The sequence below is a fragment of the Dendroctonus ponderosae genome, unplaced genomic scaffold (genome assembly GCF_020466585.1).
Source record: "Dendroctonus ponderosae isolate FM_Combo_2020 unplaced genomic scaffold, Dpon_F_20191213v2 Dpon_F_20191213_5, whole genome shotgun sequence".
NCBI classification, from domain to species: domain Eukaryota; kingdom Metazoa; phylum Arthropoda; class Insecta; order Coleoptera; family Curculionidae; genus Dendroctonus; species Dendroctonus ponderosae.
The window spans coordinates 9,058,539-9,078,949 of record NW_026018715.1 but is presented as its reverse complement, the minus strand read 5'-3'; the positions used below and the strand labels follow the sequence as shown (position 1 = coordinate 9,078,949).

Here is a 20,411-nt window from a genome sequence, read left to right as displayed (position 1 = left end):
GAACTGATGTTTGTTTAGCTAATAACGATTTAGGAAACGTTCAGGTTTTATGGGGGAACAATTAAAATAAAAACGAAAGGAATATTTGATTGAGTGTAAACATTTACATAATCAGCTAGAGTCTATTTGCAGAGAAATTTGCTACTTTTCTAAAAATAAAGCAAATTTCTACTAACTTCGAACAACGAACAAGCAGGGCTTTATTCCTCGTTCGATTCTCTTGAAACGCTTCATTAACAATTACAAGTCGAAAAAGAATTGCAAATTAAACGATAAGACAAGAATGCGCATCGTATTAATCTCTTAATTATATTAAACAGGATCGTTCTTGTACTGAAGCATTTCTGCGCAAACTAAAAATGATGGATAGGCTTCAGCTTAACAGTATGCTTATTAATGTGCATTCAAATTCAAGTCTCTTTTAAAACGATGCATTTAATTGGTACAAACTCGTTCACCAGCTAGTCAAGATATTGAAAGCATATCGTTTATTTTTGCCTTTGAGAAGCAATATTTTATTTTTGCGGCCTTTTAAGTCGAGTGCATTTTAAAAGTGAAAACATTCGCGTCTCGGATATTTAATAAGGGGCATCAGAGGTATGAAGCAGCACGATTTCTTCTCATTATTTATTCATTACAGCATCGAACTAATTACAAGGTCTAGGACTAGATTTACTCACTCTGTAACTCATCTAGCATCTGCCTCATGAAAAGGAAAGTAGCAATAAAGATTAAATCGAGTTCGGTCTTTTTAACCTACCGTATCACGAGATGATGTGCAGCAAACATAATTGAGCTATAACCTGACTTAACTTTTCCTGCGTTGGATAGATTGATTGTCTACTTTCACTTTGTTTGTTTTTTAGTAAATTTCAACGCAAATAGATGCAATTGACTAAGTTTGGCGCATGGAACGCTACATGATCTGGTTCAGAATCAAGTCTTGAGTATTCCGCAATAATTCATTGTATTATCTACAATTCAGAAATAGAGGAAAAAAATCCTATCCTGTACACTAGCCGTAATTGATTGGTGTCCTTCGCCACAAACAGAACTAGAGTAAAATGGCTCAGAAGCTCTAAAATCATATCCCTGTTCACACGAGGGATCTTTCCAAAACTCAGCCAATTTCTCTCTAATCAGCGACAAAACCTCTCCAGCAAAAGTCCTCATAATTACGCAATTTATGGTGCATTACAAGCTTACGTAGGTGTTTATACCTATTTCTAGTACAGCTAATGACATTGAAACTAGGCTGGAAAAAAGTCATTGCTGTTATCTTATTCTGCATAACTGCAAACGCAAATGCTGTAATCGTTAAGTAACACTGTTTTGCGTTACGTAATGGCGAATTAAAACATTAACGTTGTTCTTGGTTGTTGTTATCCGGTTAGGGAGAATACGAGGTGCTGTTAAATGCAAACCGAAGTAATTACTAGCTGAAGTCGATGTAACAAGTTGAAATCAGCCGGTGTGCTACGCATTTTTACACAACGAATTCGCCGGACCTAAACGGTGAATGCAAAAGGGGTTTCAGTATTTTGCTGGTGGATTTTTGCCAGGTTTACGCAAATTGTTTTTGTAGGTCAATCCCCGATAGCACGCAAGTATTACAGTAATATTTTTTTGCAATATTTAATGTAGGTCTGACGCGACAGATTCCTATATATTTAAGAAATATTTATTTGAGATTTAAATTAGATATTTAAGAAATATGTTTTTAAAATATTTATTTGACTGTATTGATTGAGATATTTGCTTTATTTTTTTTACATTAATGTAACATTTTTATTTATAGATTTTTTTGTTTTTTTTAATGTCTACCACCCCTTTTTTTAATTTTTTTAATATTGCAATTTTTGTCAGCTCCATATTTTTGATCTGCATGTGCACGGCTCGAGACTCAAACTCAGACCTTCATGTTGCCAGCCCGTAGGTCCGACCCCTCTTCCACCATGCCGACTAACTTTGATTTATTTTCCTGACTGTGTAATTATTATTATAGTTTTCCTTCCTGGGTTTCAGTCAAAATGTGAAATTATCAATGTTCATATCGTCTATTTCAAGTAACATTTGGGCAAGGCAACAGCGCCATCATCGGATTAAAATTCAAAACAAACCCATAATTGGGAAACATTTGATTCTTTATACGCTTAGCTGTTTTCAAAATTTCATATTTGTTTGAATTACTCTAATTCAGTTAAGTTATACCGTTATATGAAAATTACGATATTTTTACTTATTTTCGACTAATTTTGTTAGTCTGGTTCAATAAACACCATATTTTCGGCATTTAATAAGGGTCCCAGGTCATTTAATAAATATCAACAATATTAATGCACGCATGTGAAGATCTCGGCCATTGTCCCATGCATAGGTATGATACGATACTGAGAAAGTATCGATACTTACTCATATGAGTAGTAACCAAATCATCTTCCGATACTACTCATATCAGTATTCCGATAGTATCGAAACCATTGCCTGCCCACAATTTTATTGACCGACTCGATATTGAGCGACTCTACATGTCATCGTCATAAACACATTTTTTAGTAGATATACATTTTTGATGAGTTTCTCAAGACCGAAATTCGTTGAAAGAACGATTCAATTACCAAAGTCCTCGGTATCGCAATCAAAAGTATCGAATACCCACTTGTATTGCCACTTGTATCGAATCATCCCTACCCATGCATCCGTTTATACAATGGTACGATGGTACGAAAGGGTTTCTATTGGTTGGAGATGTCAGTTCGTACGACGACGGACCATCTTTAGCCTCATCGTGCAATAAATCACATACCCAAGTGGTGCAGTGAACGAAAGATACCCAACTTAACAAACGAGAAAGGGTTGCTATTATATTTTAACAAAGTAAGATAGATAAATCGTCATCCCTTGGGCTCTCGATGTCCCTTGTGCGTGTATATGTCGTTCACTGCACCATTTCTGGTAATTCTGGTAAATTTTGGATCTAAAGCTTCTTGGAATTTATTCTTCCGTGATTGATCTGGCCGAAGATCCTGAACAACGTTAAAAGCTTCGTTCTCAATATTACAAGGTATAAAGGAGGAAAACCTGTCCAAACACTATCAAACCAAACAAGATTTAAACTCAAGAATCAAAGTTACTGTTGAAATAAATATAAAATATAACGTAAGGAACCATCAGAGCTATCAAGTCTTACTGAAGAACTAACTACTAACTGAAGTCGATGTAACAAGTTGGAATCTGTCAGTTTGATATGCATTATCAAGAAACAAATTACCCAGAACTATATGTACTTATACAATTTAAAAAAGTTAAGTAATAAATTATGTTAAATTTATTTAATTTCAAAAAGTGGTTTTCAATTTGTTTTTAAGTTTTCTTCAGTTGTGTCCGTGAATGTATGCTATTAAATATTTAATACTTTTAAAATATTTTGCTTTACAACTTTTCAATTAATATGTAAGAGATTTTACAAATGCTGCTGAATGTGTTTGTTAACTTATAAAATGTTAAATTTGTATATGGGGAAAATGTGAATCTCTGCCAGAAACCGTTAAAATTATTCTTAAACCAAACAGCGAAGAAAAACACGTTTGGAGCAACACTACACAAATAATATTCTAGACCGTTTAGATATGAACTTTTACCAACACAAATGGAAAACCGATCAAAAGTACCAAAGTAATGAATCTACAAATAATCAAGTTAATAAATTAATTGTAACTAATTTTAAAAAGAACTAAGCATCAAATGTGTATAGCGCAGGTGAAAAATGCAAATAAAGTTATAGGCCAGGCGAATTATGACGAAATCTTTCAAATATGGTTCTATCTATTCCTACCTACATGTTAGCACAACGATGTATAGGTACTAATAAATTTGTTCGCTATAAAATTTTCTACAAGATGAAGTTGGTGCGATATCTGTAGATTTGAAATGTTTGCTTTAAAATACCCGAAAGTGCTAAAAAAGTAGCTAAAAAACAAGGTAATTCTAAATTATTTATTTAACAAGGAAAAATAACCCAATCACGCCCTACATTTGTAGAAAAGTACTTGAGTGCAATACAATACGAGAGCGGCAAGGCCGATTAAGATCGGACGAACAGTTTTTGCATAATGCAATTATTAATTAACCTACGTGGAAAAAATTGTCTTTTTTTAAATTTTGTGCCAGGCTCAAAGTTATGAATATCTTTTTGCGCCCGCTCTTTCACACCTTCTTGCACCCTTAAACTATCATATACAATTGCTATATTAACCATTTTTCAATTTTTACTACCTTTTTGAGCGGTTTTAAAAAGTATGAATATTTTGGCTTATAAACAAATTAGCCTGTGAAGCGGGACTCGTGAGTGGGAACAAGTTGGAAACTATGGAAAACGACTACGCGGAAACTCGTTTCTTTACAAAAAATATATCAAATTCGGTTCAGCAGATGTTGAGACATTAACTTTGAAAGTTGCGCAGGGTATGCGGGGTAGCGGTTAATGGTGTCACAATAAATTGTTTACCAATGGATAGATTTTTCCAAGATGTTTTCGTATCTGTTTCAAAAATTACCTTGCACGTGTGCATCACGCACAAAAATTTACATAAACATTATGCAGTGCGTGTTCGGAGCCGAAATTAAGAGGGATGGCGATAATTCCCACCCCTGCGAATTTCGGACCCGAGCTCCCACCTATTCCCACCCCTCCGAATTTCGGATCCGAGCGCACACTATACAAATACACTATACAATGTTTATACAAATTTTTGTGCGTGATTCACACGTGCAATTCAATTTTTGAAACAGATACGAAAATACCTTGGAAAAACCTACCGACTGATATATCATTTATTGTTATGTCGTTAACCGTTATGCGGCATGCGCTGCCCAACTATAAAGTTAATATCTCAGCATCTACGAGACCGAATTGGATTATTTTTTTCTTAAAGAAGCATCTTTCCGAGTACAATTTTTTCCGTACTTTCCGATTTTTTCCCACTCGCAAGTCCGGCTTCACGCGCTAATTTGTTTATAAGCCAAAATTTTCAAACTTTTCAAAACCGCTCAAAAAGTAATTAACAACTGAAAAATGGTTAATTTAGCAATTATATATGATAGTTTAAGGGTCCAAGAAGGGGTGAAAGCGCGAGCACAAAAAATGTTCATAAATTTGAGCCTTGCACAAAATTGAAAAAAAGCAAATTTTTTCCAAGTAGGGTAATTAATAATTGCATTATGCAAAAACTGTCCGTCCGATCTTAATCGGCCTTGCGGCTCTCGTATTGTATTTCAGTCAAGTAGGTATTTTTCCCTAAATGTATGGCGTGATTGGGTAATTTTTTTATTGTTAAATAAATAATTTAAAATTACCTTGTTTTTTACGAACTTTGTTGCGCTTTCGAGCATTTTGCTGGGAACATTTCAAATCTTCAAATATCCAACTAACTCTATCTTATCGAACATTTTGTAGCGAAGAAATTAATGCGTATGCATTTCTTCTGCAAAATGCATACTTATCGAGTTATATGCGATTGTTTCTGAAGAAAAACAAGATTTTTGCATTTTTTTTCACTTTTTCGTGGTGTATGCAAATAGCACACCTTTTGAAGCTGGCTCACCTCGATATTTTCAATAGGTAGGTATAGTATATAAATTCCCGAGCGATTCCAGTAGTTTAGTTTAATAAGTTACGTCATGTTAGAGCATGCCAATCTGTAACCCTCCTGGACTATTAGTGCTATTAGAAAATTGATTAAACATTAAATCGTTTCAGAATGAACAATTTTCAAGTAAGTTTTACGAAACCTAAGACCCCTGCAAATCTTATAAATTCAACGATACAACGCTTAAAGTCGACATAACAGAACAACCCAAAATCAGAGTGTTGAAAGTTTTTCAATGAACCTCGTTCGCGCCAACGCAAAAGAACACGGTAGAATTAAATGAACAAACAAAGAAAAACAACAAAAATACACCAAAAAATCAAAATAGAAAACTCCAATCAGGAATGACTGGCAGTAGTATAAAAAATCTTGACCTGCAGGTTTAATACAATATAACAAATAGCCATATTGTCTACGATAGAACCGTGATGTTTAATGAAGTTAACCATGAGAACCGTAGACCTTGTACTGGAATCAACCAAGTATTTCAACAATTTCGGACATATCTGTTAAATTTTGAGTTTCATGCAATTCAAAAACAAACTACAAGACAGGCAAAAGTGAGGCAAAATTGTCCAATAAAAAGTCCTTGAAATCAACGATTTCAAAGACAGCAAGCCAATTCTTTTCACTAAAGTATTTTTATAAAGTATTAATCTAAAGCTAGATCAACGTATGAAAACGCACTGCATAAAATCGTTCTGCAAAGTCCTTCGACTGTCAATTCGTTGAGTATTTTTCATCATTATTTTAATCATACCGTCCATTATCTTATTAGTTAATAGATATCAAATGGTATAATAATATTCACTGCAGGCGACTCATGGGAACGAATGTTAATTATAAACAAGCCTGTCGCGTGCATAGTTACTATCAAAAAAATGCTCTTTATTAATAAATTTTAATATACCTCTTTGATCGTTTAAGTGTTAAAAGTCAATGTCAAATATGTGAAAAAATGCAAGATACAGTTAGGCCGGGATATTGAAAAGCTCACACACCCATTAGTAGATTAATTTTGCAATATAAAAAGTGGTCAATGTTTGTTATTACTGTTAACCGTATGATCGAGCGAATGTCGGTATTGCGACAACAATATACAAACACCAGGTAAGAACAAATGTACTAATTGACAAAAAGTAAATCAAACAGTGCCAAAAATGATTAAAAACATAACAGCTGTAGAAAATCAACTGCAAAATTTGCATGAAGCTGATGGATATCAGGAAAGAGTGAACCAAGAAACTGGTAGTTCACAAGACGACAAATTTCTGGAAGAAATAAAATTGTTCCAAATAATTTTCCAGGCACAGAATTACAAAAACCAAAATTTCCACTGCTAGCAGCCAAAAGCAGCACTAAAGAAGAAATATCAGCCATAAAATTCCTGCTGGACAATTTTGTTGAAGAGGTCGACATTCGTAATGTTTTCGAGTTGAATGACCAAATGACCAAAGAAATCGGAAGAAATGGCAATTTCCTCCGGAAATGCCTGTTGTGCCATGGAGGTTGCAAAATGTGCAAGTTCTGCCAGTGTAGGGAAAAGGACATATTTTTGATCAATAACGCGTTTCAAAAGATGCGTTTCTACAACAAACAGTCCGAATATTTCCGCCGGGAAATGCTTCAAGAGCAGAACAGAACCCGGAAAAGCGGAAAACCAGTGGTCTTGCCCAAACAATCTCTGGAAACTTTCCAGAAGCTCAAACTGAAATTAAATAACATTAAGGCCTTTTATCCAGGTATTTATAACAGTGAGGCCGATATTATGTCACAGTGGGGTCAAGGAAATTGCTTGACTAGAATGAATCCTGCATTGTTAATTTTGCGCGACAATTTTCCATTCACTTTTTGATTTAAAAGCAGAAAACGTAGATCAAAATATTGATTTCACGAAACAAAATAAATAAGCCTTGGTAGAAGGAGTTAAATTATGCATTATTTAATTATAAAGCTTAGCTGTGACAAATTAGATACGCGCTGTGGAAAAAAGAGGCGCTTTTACAGGCCCTAAACAGTTTTAATTAAAACTAAACGAGTTGAATTTCGTATCCTTAGTAATTACGGAAAGGGAAATGTACGTGGTCGGCTGCAAACCTGTCGACTAATGAAACCTGCAAAAGCTCAGGTAATATGCGTTCAAATATTTTTTTGCATGAATCGGCAGCGTATATTATTGAAAAAATTAATAATCATTTAACTCGTTATAAGGACACAGATAACATCTCATGATGACATGAAGTGCTATAAGTTCTTATAATTTCGTAATTTATGTAGCACGAATACGTGCTAACATTCAATTAAATGGTTTTTATGCGTATCGCTATATTGGCGAGTAGAATTCAAAAGAATTTTAAGAATTTGTAATAACTTTTCCTTTCCATCAAGAGATTTTAATTTACATACAACGAGCAGGTAAATAAGTTGATAATAGAGGAGAGGATTGTGGCTCGTTATGCACGAAAGCAAACAGCTTAGATTAACTCCGATTTATGGCTGTTTGAATTTGGGTGAAGATGGAATTTGAAGTAGAAATAAAAAATCTTCCGGTTTACCAAAGAAAAACAAATGTTTGCTTTTGATCAAGTTATATACTCCAAAATATATGTTTCTTTGTTTAATTTGCAAGTGAAGACTACTTTAAAGGATTCTTTGAGTTCTCATGCAGACCAATCATCCTACGGGCCAAGAGAATCAGGCTGAAGAAATGGGACAACAGTAAATATGTTGCGAACAGAGCAATTGATATTTTGGCATCACCACTCTAAAATTCGGTGAATACGATAAATCAGCACACAAAAGAATCCAACAAGGGAAACCGAAGATAAACCTTCATAAAACCATAAACTGCTGCTAATAAATTGTCGAAAGTTCTCCACTTTTAGGAGCACCCAATAAGGGTTAAAATATCTAATGAATGAAGCTTTGTTATTAACGTAGATTTACGTGAAAAATCTCCCATTCACCCTTCACATACATGTAGGTATGTCAAGTCCCATCACATACCCACATTTTATGCTCAGGTAAATTGCTTTATATTTTTCAATTGAACTTGAAGCATGACTTGATTGAGGTCATTTAAGGGATTAAAATGTTCCTATAAGGATATCTATATATTAAGTTCATGTATCCACCAACTCAAATATCACATAAGTAGCGTGAATTTTAAAAATGACGAAAGTTAATAATGCATTATTCAAATCTGAAATTTTTATTATGTATTTTATAAGTATGATTTAATTGGCAACTTTGCTTATAAGCCATAATCATTTCCCATTATCGAGATAAGGCGCGTGTTTTTCTTTTTCTGTGTATACGTTTTAATAAATTAAATCAAAGGCAAATTGTGGTTAAATTGCATGGTTAATTGAAGCATAATTTGGTAGCTATTTCTATAAAATGACGAACTTGGCCGGCTGGTAATCAAATCATGTTGATAAACAATTCCAACGTTAAAGGTTAATAAAAGACATTGCTGAAGATATTCCTGCATGTAGGAAGACAAACCTCAAGTCCTTAATCTTAATCTTAATCAAATTTTTCCAAACTGCATTACACGCTATAAAAAACAAATTAGAGCCTCGGACAAGGCATTTCAAATTTACTATACACAGTTCGGACCGTACGTGTTCTTTATTATTATGACCTGATCTAACTATCCTACCTGGCATAAGCGTTATTAGTTGCTAGTCAGGTTCAATGTTAGGAACCTACACAGTGGTAAATTATTGGAGGTTGTTTTCTTAATGTACCCAAGCCTAATAGTTCAATAGTTTGTTCTGTTTGCCTGCAGGAAATCTATAATTATGCTCTAGCTTCTGCTGGTAAATTAATTTACCAATCGTTATAGAAATTAATCAGGCTGTGCAAAGGGCAATAATTAAAGCGATTCACTAATATTATGATTTTAATATTTTTGCATTTATTGGATTGAGAAAAATGAGCGCTCATAAACTAATTTTGCAAAAAATTAGATTATTAGAATAGAAAATTATTAGTAGATTAACTAGTAAGAACATCATTATATGGAGAAAAATGAGACGATTCCAAATGAGGGCAATATTAATTTGTCATAATGTGTTAGTTACTTCAATAGAATGTGCAGGATTAGCTGCTAAATCTTGTATTGTTTTAATTGGCTCCAGCACTCGGATTTAATTAAGATTTAATTAAGAATGGTAACAAAAAATAATTTCCAGTTCGTTCTTATACCCTGTATGTTACCCATGTAATAATGTAACATATAACGCCCATATTGCCGAGCATCTCCAGTTCTTTTGAATATATGCGGGCCAATGGCCTCCAGAAAACAGGCCAAGGTTTCTTGGTTTTTTCACTCATCTGACCCAACTAGCTTCAATGTACAGGGGGAATGCTTGAAGGAGAGAAACCAGCACGAAAAACAGATTAAACGGTAAAGCGGAAATCAATGCCAAAAGGGCTCTAGCTGCCTGTTTTTCTGAATTGTAGCCAACCAAAGAAGCGCACTAGAAGCAAGGAAATTGAGTTAACTTGCTCAATATTTGAATGACGAAAAAATTTAACAACGACCAAAGGGTAAGCTGAAAATGATGAAAAGTCAGAAAGGGAATACTCGATTCGATAATGAAGTCCAGTAACGAAGATCATGTTCATAAAAGCACTGGTCCACCCTGTAAAATAGTCCCATAAAGTTAACTGAAATGGGTCATCTCAACAATAGATGGACTCGGAGGCTATCGACTCTAAACTCTTTGTTTAAGGACGCGTCTCTCCCTATAATCAAAATTTAATAGAAGTTGAGGCCGACATTCTAAACTCCATCACCGAACAGTGCAATTAGCCCAACCAGAGGTGATAACCTCTTACCACCTTAGAGGATGCTCGAAAGATATTCGACCTTTAGTTGTATTTGGACTCAACGCGTTTGATTCAGTTACGAAAGCGATGCATTTTATTAAACAAGATCATTAGAGGCGGCAAACTTGCTCTCTAACGACACTGATGCGTATTTTACGTCTAGTAGAAAGCGAAATGAAATGTTTACTTCTGTTTCTTGAACGAAAGTGAAACTCATCATGCTAAGTGGATTAAAACGAGCAACTGCGTAGTGAAAGCTAAAAAAAGTCATTCATAATTTTTTACAGGTTAATGGCCAAGAAAAGGATCCAAGGAATGTTGGCAAATTAGAAACGTCTGACTTTCTCTATGCAAATCGACCACAACGAGGATTCTGTGATTGACATGTGAGCTAATTAGAACAGCGCAGGAAAGTTGTTTACAAACTTTGTGCCATTAGCAAATTGCCTGTGTATTTTTTTTCGTAGAGAAAATATCGGTCAGGGTTAAAAAAAACGTCTTTAGCATGGTGAAAAAATAGTATGTTTGACTAATTTGCGCGATTTAATCGTTTTTTTTTCTTACATCAATCAGTTTTGCTGCTTGAAAGCTCGTGCTCTAACATATTTTCTAGTGAATTATTTTTGGTAGAATTATAGGTATAGGAAGCTGCGCTTTTGCAGCATACAAGAAGAACAATTTAAAGAACAACAGAAAGCTGACATAATTTGAACTGCCTTAGAAGAACCGGTACAGGAATAACTGCAACTTTTTCGAAGAAACGTGAAATAACAAGAACGCAAAAAAACTGCAGATAAATAGAATTAAAAATGATTTGGCTAATGGAGAAATATCAGCTCTAAAATTTCTAGGCAATAATATTCTAGTGAAGGTACACGTTTAATTCTGACGAAAAATGAAGCCAGTTGCGTGGGAATAATGATTACGCTAATCGTTTTTCATAATACAAAATTATTTTTCAATTATATTTTTGATTTGAAAAAGAAAAGTTTTTTGGAGTTTTTAGCCTGCAACGCTTCGTTTTCGTACTTATTTTAGAATGCAATTTTGCTGCAAAGTGCATTGCTTGCTAGATGTATTTCGGTTAATATTCCGCTCTTATTGTTATAATTGTGTGAAAAGTAACAAAAAACGATTTTTCGTCGCATATTGTCTTGAAAAAAAATTTTAAACTTGAGAAAACACTGCATAGCCCCAAAGAGAATGTAGTTCTTCTTTCAGATGAGCATTTTTTCCGGGGATCGCAATTGTTTCCGTCTGATCTTTTTATTTATTTATATTCATTCCATTTTTCCAATTGGTTGGTTGAAAACCAACGGAACGTTTGGCATCAGCAGAGCCGACAAATGTTGAGCCAACCCAGCAGCTGATGAGAGCAGATAGGTTCAAAGCCTCAAAGGTTATGGGGGTGCCTGAGATTAGCACATGTCTAAATCTTTACATGTTTCTATCACACTTAGTGCTGGTTTTAAACATATAGATGAATGTGTTATTATAACTTTTCATTCGTAAGAATATGCGTGATTTTTATTTAATTTAGAAAAAGACACTAAGCTGAACGCAGCACGTGGAACAGGCTTAAAAACACTCACGATAGAACAGTTTAGAGACTTTTACTGCATAAGAACAATACAATGAGGGAAATATTATCTAGCGAATTCCTGTTGAATAAATTTGTGAGGAATCCGATCTTTCGCAATATAACTCTCGGACAAGTATTGACTTCCTGAATCATCAAAGTAGCTCGAATTCCTCGAAATATATAAATACATCACTCTGCATTCTGCACGTTCGAATTTGGGATGTATTTTAACAGCAAATTTACTTCGCCAATAAATTAAGTTTTGGTACGCAAAAATTACCTTTTATTCGACTTTTTACTACCCTTCGTTGTAATAAAATTCGGTCATTATTTTTGACAACGGGCAGTTAAAATCTCGGTCGGGCTCTCGAACTTTTTGCAAACGCAAGACCAAAACCGTTTTTGGGAGCGATGCCATCCAAATTTGGTTCTATACGGAGCTCTAGCTGGTTTTGTAACCGTCTCACGATTTTGCGATGTTATTCTTGCCGGTTACCGGAGAATATATGTGGGTTAATTTTCCATGCAACTGTTGTGCATTCTAGTTCATGTATGGCGATAATGTCAATTGCAATGTGATAGCATCCAAGTGAATCTGGATTTGAGCCACACGTTTTGAACAAAAATGGTACAAAAGAAAACGGTATGCCAATAAAGCAAAAAAAATCCAGCAAATTGCAGGCAGGATAATCGAACTTTGCTTGGGAGCAATCAGCCACATAAATATTGAGACATAAGAAACAAATTTTCCATTGCTGGTGTCGCCTTATTTATTACAAAGAGGATAATTAAGTGCCCATTTTCGATTCTGTAATCGTACGCGTACTAAATATAAAGCGGCAACCATATGTATACGGATATAATAATCCAGAGCATCTCCTTATAAAATGTAACAGCGATGTATAAATTTTACATGACGAGCTTAAATAACTTGATCCACATCTGTTCCCGAAGAAAATAAGAGTAAAATGTGCAGGTTGTCGGCCGCGTTATTTTTTTCCGGCAATGCGTCCCGAAAAGGAAAACTGGCCGCTACGAAACTGAAAAGAATATTTTAATAAGACGTTTAATAAAAATGTTTTCCTTCTTTGTTGTCTGCCTATTCAGTAGAACCATCTGGCCTTATAATTGTTGCGCTGCATTAGCAAAAAACACCGTGAATATAAGATTCGACGTATTTTCTGCACGTTTCTTCATTTTCTCTATTTCATCATTATAATGGGAATCTTAAAGGAAACTTGATTATGACCAGTTCATGACCAATATAGGGATTCCCGTGGTCTATAGTTCAAAAAACTCTAATAAACAGTGCCGCGTTCTCAGCTAAACCCCAACTCCAATTCGAAACGAAGAGAAGTCACTTTTAAGTATCATATGCCGATAGAAATCGGGCAACTTTCCTTTACATTTGCATGATTACTAACTGCTTTATCAAGAGGAGAAATTGGAGAAAATCGTGGGTTATTCCAAAGGCACTTAAAATATTTGCAAGCCAAGTTATTATTTATTATAATAATACTTTGTTTTAAGTCTTTTGCTTAGCTGAAGTAGCAATGCGCAATCAGATATACTGATCTCGGTTTATTATTATAAGTATTTACCGACTTGAATTCTATTTTAATTTTCTTAATAATATTCAACCGATTTTAATGTACAATGTACATGTACAACTTTGTTACATTAGCAAGGACCCACGAAGAAATATAAACTGCTCAACAAAATGAACGTAAAACAGTCAAATTTGCCCTTACTTTGGAACTAGATAACTTCTGATTGCTTTGAGCGATTTGGTTTCTGCTTGAAGCATTATTTAGCAACATTGGTGTTCTCTTAGTCCATGTTGTGGTAAAAATTAATCAACTCAGATAAATCACTCAGAGTGGCAAATGAATAAATGCAAAAATGCGAAATCTTCGGCATGCTCCTAGATGGACATAAACAGATTTTTTGGTTCTCAATAAGCAAAAATATAAAGATAAACCACATAGCTAGAAACGGTTTTTGAATTTTTACAGAGTAGCCTCAAAAATCTACTTTTTGGCCTTGCAGCGACAACTTTTCTGCCCGTGGTTAGATTTTCACAACATTGATCTCATGTTGAAGCTGAAACTTCATAGATAATTTAAGCCAAAAATTTGATTTACAGGGTTGCATGAAAAATTACCCAAATCAGAATGGCTCCCGAAATACGTGATTCCGGAAGTTTTCTGAAAGTTTACTTTCACATATTTTGGTCATTCAGGTAAGTCTTAGATTTTGAGAATCGGTTTAAGAGAAAAAAGATTAACAAGGTTTTTGCAAGGCTGTAAATGAACAAGATGGTAGACAAAATCAAAATCGTTTTTCCAGCCACCCTATAGAAACTTCATCTGCAGCAATAATTAGATGCAAAAACAGACACTAACCGACCAGAATTGAAATAAAATCGCTCTCAGCATTCAGAATTTATCCACGTCCAAAATTGGTCGCAATTTGCCCGTGTAACTAACGTCTGTTTTGTTGAGCCGTTAAAATGCGTTAAACTAAGACAAATTTGCAATTACAGTAAAGGGCTCTTTTGTTCGATTTGTTTTACCGATTAATAACTGATTATTAATTCTGCTGCTTAAACACAAAACATTAAAAACACTTTTTGCTCTAACTAATTTCAGTCTGTGGACGCGGCATTTTCCTTTTCAAACGCATAATTAATCATCTTACTATTTTTAAATATGGATTTTATTTTTCCTTTTGTCTAAGCCACTTTTTGCTCCAACTAATTTTAGTCTTCATACACGGTCTTTTTCCTTTTAAACACATTAATCATCCTGCTATTTCCAAATATGGATTTCAATTTTCTTTGCATACCATTTGAACTTACAAAGCTAATGATTAGAAGACTTGTAACTCTACATTTTGAAGTCACGTTTTATTTTCAACTAAAAATTCTTAAAGGTAAATTTAAGCACAGCGTCGGTGCGAAAAATTACTTTTCTATCAAAAAATATGCTGTGATGGAGCATTCAGGAGCGCAAGCTTTGTAGCGAAAACATTTTTGAAGATGCAGCAAACTCGTGAGTTTGAAAAAAATAAAAAAAATCGGCCTAAAAGCCCGAAAAATCTAGAAATTGACCTGTTCATTTAGCAGTTAGCAGAAAGGGAAGTTACGTTTCAAAGAGAAGAACTTTTTTGAATTTTGAGCGTTGTTCCTAGTTTGAACTGTAAGCTTCAGCCTTGTTCTATAACTTTTAAGTCGCATTAACGTAATTTATGAAAGTAATTCAGAGCAGGCAGGCTGCTTAGCAGAATTCCTAAATAAAAATAACTATGGCATTGTAAAGAAATGTAAAGCAACTGCTCAAAATTGGGCATGTTTTTATTAGAACGATCTTGTTGGGCACAAATGGGGACCGCAATAGCACGTGGATCGGAAAAGGATAAAAACAAGATCGTCTTTAATTCGACAAATGTTTTATTCATAGAGATCCTTGCCAAATCTTTGTGTATATGGGCACGTGCTCATGTTTTTCTCGGCATTGAGACATGAGTAAGTGTTTCAATGCCTTTTTCGGCCACAACTGCCTTTTGTTGGAAAATTCTAAAGTCGATTTTGGCTCGCCGATAGCTAACTCATCAGTTTTTGCCAGCTTCGATAAATAAATTAGGTAAAACATCGTCCAACGCCATTTATATTGTACCCATATTGCCTACAAAACAAATCGTGTATTGTAGATTTATTTGTGCAGATATTTAGAAGAATCGAAACATTCTATGAGTAAATGTAAGCATTTTAATAAAGCATTGAAGCTGTAAGAGCGCTAATTACAAGCACTCATCTTCTAAGTGTCGGTTCTTGCTCTAATTTTTTCCGTACCTTTGTGAATTGAAACAAAGCACGTCATCATCATCATCAGCGGCGGGCGGTGCTTCAAAATGATTGTAACAGATGATCACTTAGCGCCCGCAACCCGCCCATCTATTAAGACCACATATTACAAGTACCCACGGAGGCTTTCGCATTTGCAGTCAAAAAAAATAATAACAAAAAAGTGTGATGCACACCCATGCACAATCAGGCTCCATTTAAAAAATCTGATTAATTACCTCTTAAAGATAACAGAATAATAATGTAGGTATAGAGTACAGCAATAAGACAACCGCATGGATGAACGCCAAGGGAACTTTTCAAGAACTACCGACACCAATATTTTAAAGTCCTTTTATGTTCATTTGACAAACTATTTATATGGCCAAACGTTGCAAAATAAGCATTAGGAAACCTGCTAGAAAATACGTTATACCGCCGCATTTGTGGTTAGTTTTCAAATTGTGCTCTTCAAGTCTTTAAATCTTCGGCATAATAAACGAGTGGAACTACTATATTTCACAATTCATAAACAACAATGAGGACCACTTGAGATTAACGGCACTAAAACCAGGTATGGAAGCCATTGAAAGGCTTAGGGCTGATTTTCCATCATCTTCGGAAGGAACTCGGAATCGAGTAATAGTTTGAAGAAGACCTACATATTTAAAATCTTCAATTCTTCTCGGCTGATTACAGTGAGGAATTTGCTGTGCCCAATGCATACTTTTCTGCACCAAGACGTATGTTCTTTGCGCAGTAGACATTTAGGAGTTTCATTAGAAGAGACTTTCATTAGAAATGTAATTGAACGCGAAGCAGAACTACCACATATGCGTTCTAATAGTTTAGCAAAAATGCAAGTTGGTTATTATGCCTGTCGACAAGAGTAGAATACTAAATTCAACTATTCATTCCTTATTGAAACCAGCAATGGCAGACAAGCTGACTGTGCAGATTTATTTCTACTAAAAATCAACACTCATAGGTGTACAATACGTGGTACTTTATAATAGTAATACGATTCATTTACATTTAGATGTTGCTATGCAGGGCGTAAAAAATATGGAGCCGATTTCCTTACATTTTATAGATAAAATCTAAATAAGCATATTGGGGAGCAGAAACTTAATGAATTGGTCTGACAAAACATTAGAAAATGCTTTGAGGGCAAAAAGAGATGGATCTGGTATGCGAAAAACATCTGGAATAATTAGTATTAACTGGTCAACATTTCCGGGAAAAGAAGAAATTTGCCACTTTTTAATCAAAGGAGAAAACCAGTGTTTTATAGGAAAACAAATTATCTGTATGAAAAAAGTGTTCGGTAGAAATGATTTATAGAAGATAATATGTCAGGCATAGACTGAGCCAGTCATTTTTCTGTTAGAAAAACTTTCTGCCTTGCTGCTGGTTGCTTCTTGTTGCCTCCTTTTRATGTTGTTTTTTTATATTGGACCTTTTGGAATATTTTTTCWGCATCAGTCAAAAATGTAACGTACACATTTTACCTGTATATTTTTCCAGTACGGAAATATATGGAAAACATATTGAGTTTTTGTCAGCMTGCCTGCTCTTAATTTKTATACTTACTTTAATTATAAACCKAACGCCGASAAATAAGAAAAAAATTGGAAAATRTTTTTSTACAAAAGGTCGCAAMCACTGATTTATCACTAAAATARCATCACCGGTTAGGAAAATACGCCCAACGGGAGCATTTAAACTCCTTYCAGAAAATTTACAATTTTGGGTATAGGTACGGATAAAGAAAACCTGAAATTTTCTGAATTTTTCYAAAGTCAAACTTAAATTGYATTGATGTACTTTCGAAASGTCATTGATAAATAAGTATGAATTTTTAATAGATTTGTAGAAATTGGTTAATATTGTAACTGATTTAAAACATAAAAATGTTCTTTCATTGTTTGAAAAAGATGCACAGAAAAAGACTKTTGAGCGTTTTTAGAAAGCATCCATTAAAAGAGCAAATATTACMGATTTATTCAGAACACCAGATAGCAGGCAGCCATTTACTCTCATGTTTAATATCGTTGTAATTTAATTGAATARTACTAAATRTTAAAAAGTACAAACCGTACAAACAGAATCTGACTTAATTGTTTTTTATCGAATATAAAACTTTTAGCATGCGAATTTTTCGCRAATCCCGCTTTCGGCGCCACTTAACTTTGARAWTGTGCAWGGAKAAGATYGGAAAAGTTRYMACAAAWWTYWTTWACAAATTKCCAAAATTCGCTCTTTAAAGGCACTGAAAYCGYCCGAAGCGCAAAGAAASAACWKATTTTGCTAAAATGCTACTAGAAGAAAGYCYMCAAAATTTCCACTTTTGACGCCACWAAATTTTGGAAATTTGCATGCAAAACATGRRGCRKCACWYTGAAAATKTTTAAAAGATCGACAAAATTCGCCCTTASTTTYGTCGTAGACTATAGTTTTAAAATTCAACTTTTKGCATGCGAAATTTCCGCAAGCCCCGGTTTTGCAATTTTTCAAAATTGTCAAAGTTTGCTCTTTAGGGSCACTAAAACCGGAAAAAAACAMCGGATTTTGCTTTTTTAAATGCTACTAGAAGAAATCTTTCGGAACGCAGGAATGTTTGGCGTCACTAAAATTCGCACGCAAAAAATGGGAAATATYACCATAATGACTTTWAAAAATMTCAATAATTTGTCCTTTCGAGGCATAAAAACTACATAAGGAACAAAAAAAGAACCGAYATTTTGCATTAAAATGAAGTTTGAAAAACCGCCTTAAGGGCAGAAAAGAACAAGAAATTYATTATTAAAGTGTCACTGGCAGAAATCCTCCGCTGGCTTTACTTTCAGGGTGAACTCTTACAATTCGCATGTAATAAATTGGRAAAARGTACCAAAATTTGCGRAAAAATTGTAGATCACAAAAGCCTCCCAAGAGCCAAACAAAGCACGGACTTTTGAAAGAATTATACCAGAAACAACGTCCACAGACCTCCCCTTAGGCGCTACTAGAGTTTGTGAGCGCCGATACAGAAGTACAGAAGAGAGTTACATTGAAGACAAAATTTACACAAAAACCAACCTACGAGCAAACAAAGAACGGTCTTTGTTCTGTAGAATGCTTCAAAAAGGTTGCTCGACAAACTCMATTTTTRAGGCTACTCAACTTTTAAAATTCCGATGCCATACATGGGGAAAGYAACGAAGACAGAGAAATATCCAAAGGTTACCTTTGAGGGCACAACAACSGCCAAGGGCTCAAAAGAAAGAACCGGAAATTGCTGCACGACAAATTTCACACACGGATAAAAATAAAAGTMATCTTTAATGAGMAYTATTTAATTAARGCAACGACTTATAATRASAATTATTTTGCGGTTTACAGAGATTTAAATTTAATAACGAGAAGAAGAAAAAAGGTTTCCCTTAAGCAGGTATTTTGGACGGTCGTGTGCAAAGCTAGAATCACAGCTTAAATAGCATATCATATATGATATATAAGCTGTGCTAGAAAGCTCAGCGGTGGTATACTGCCAAAATACCTACTTAAGACCTGATTGATATATTATTTAAGCTTACACAAAAAAGCTATTAAGAAACACGTGGTTTGAGGACCACAAGCTACCGTCTGCTAACCGGTTGACCTACTAAAATACTCGAAATACCTAATCTGACACAATTAATGAGAATGAATGAATTAATGAAAGTTTACCAGAAAATACAACTCAAAAACGTTTAGAAAGTGGCAATACTCACCCCAAACACCAACTCAGAGTCTATGAAGTTCCTTCAAATGAACCAACAACATTCAAACAACATTCATTTTTCAATATGCAGACAAGAACGAAAAGAATTTAAAAAATCGCAACGGCTCAACATTGACAAAAATTTAAAGAATTTTTACTCCCGTATTTATGGAAATCCCACGTAGTACCGCATTCCTCAGGACACCCCTCTTCCTATTGGTCAAATGCTTCCCATTCATAAAGAAGGTTCATTCATAGCCTGTGGCTTTGACATTTTGAGGTTATCTGGAAGATTTCAAACTATGCTGGTGTTTTAATTGCAGTGCTTGGCTTTTTTCTGCAGGTTTATTACGTATTTGCATGGTTTGTTAGTGGAGAAACGTTGAACTATAAGGAAAATTCTAAATTAGATTACAATGATATTAAAGCAAAACATCAAGCAAAAAATGTTTGTTTTACGTGTCAAGTATTGCTGGCTGCATACCTACTCCCTGATTTCTCATGATTGAATCTGTAATATTTGCTCTTTTACTAGCTGCTAATGCACATTGTCAGCCTCTATTTGATAGTTTGTTCATATGTGGGTAATCATCAGCCCTTTTTGTTGTGGTAATGCAAAAACTGAGTTGGATTTTCATAGTTCAGAAAAAAACGTTACTGACATTTCATAATGAAAAGACTGAAATTGAAAGTACAATATTTAGCAGGTACTTGTTTATTCGAAAAATGTTGGATTCTGTAGCAGGTGTTCAA

The 20,411-nt window shown here is 34.5% G+C and overlaps 1 protein-coding gene and 1 long non-coding RNA gene across 3 annotated transcripts; one reads left to right on the top strand and one right to left on the bottom strand.

Annotated features, from left to right (window-relative positions):
* The first annotated feature begins 6,567 nt into the window (after positions 1-6,567).
* Positions 6,568-7,692, top strand: LOC125504609. Its single transcript, XM_048666843.1, has 2 exons — positions 6,568-6,896; positions 6,956-7,692. Exons 1-2 carry the CDS (start codon positions 6,809-6,811, stop codon positions 7,501-7,503), a joined length of 636 nt encoding a protein of 211 aa, XP_048522800.1. The 5' UTR covers positions 6,568-6,808; the 3' UTR covers positions 7,504-7,692.
* Positions 7,693-15,502: 7,810 nt separating this feature from the next.
* Positions 15,503-19,795, bottom strand: LOC125504460. Of its 2 annotated transcripts, XR_007281504.1 has the most exons (3): positions 19,669-19,795; positions 15,923-16,024; positions 15,503-15,755 (listed from the first exon to the last, which is right to left on the bottom strand). It is a non-coding gene; the product is annotated as an uncharacterized LOC125504460 (long non-coding RNA). The 2 variants fall into 2 exon arrangements; XR_007281503.1 differs by lacking the exon at positions 15,923-16,024.
* Between the last annotated feature and the right edge of the window lie 616 nt (positions 19,796-20,411).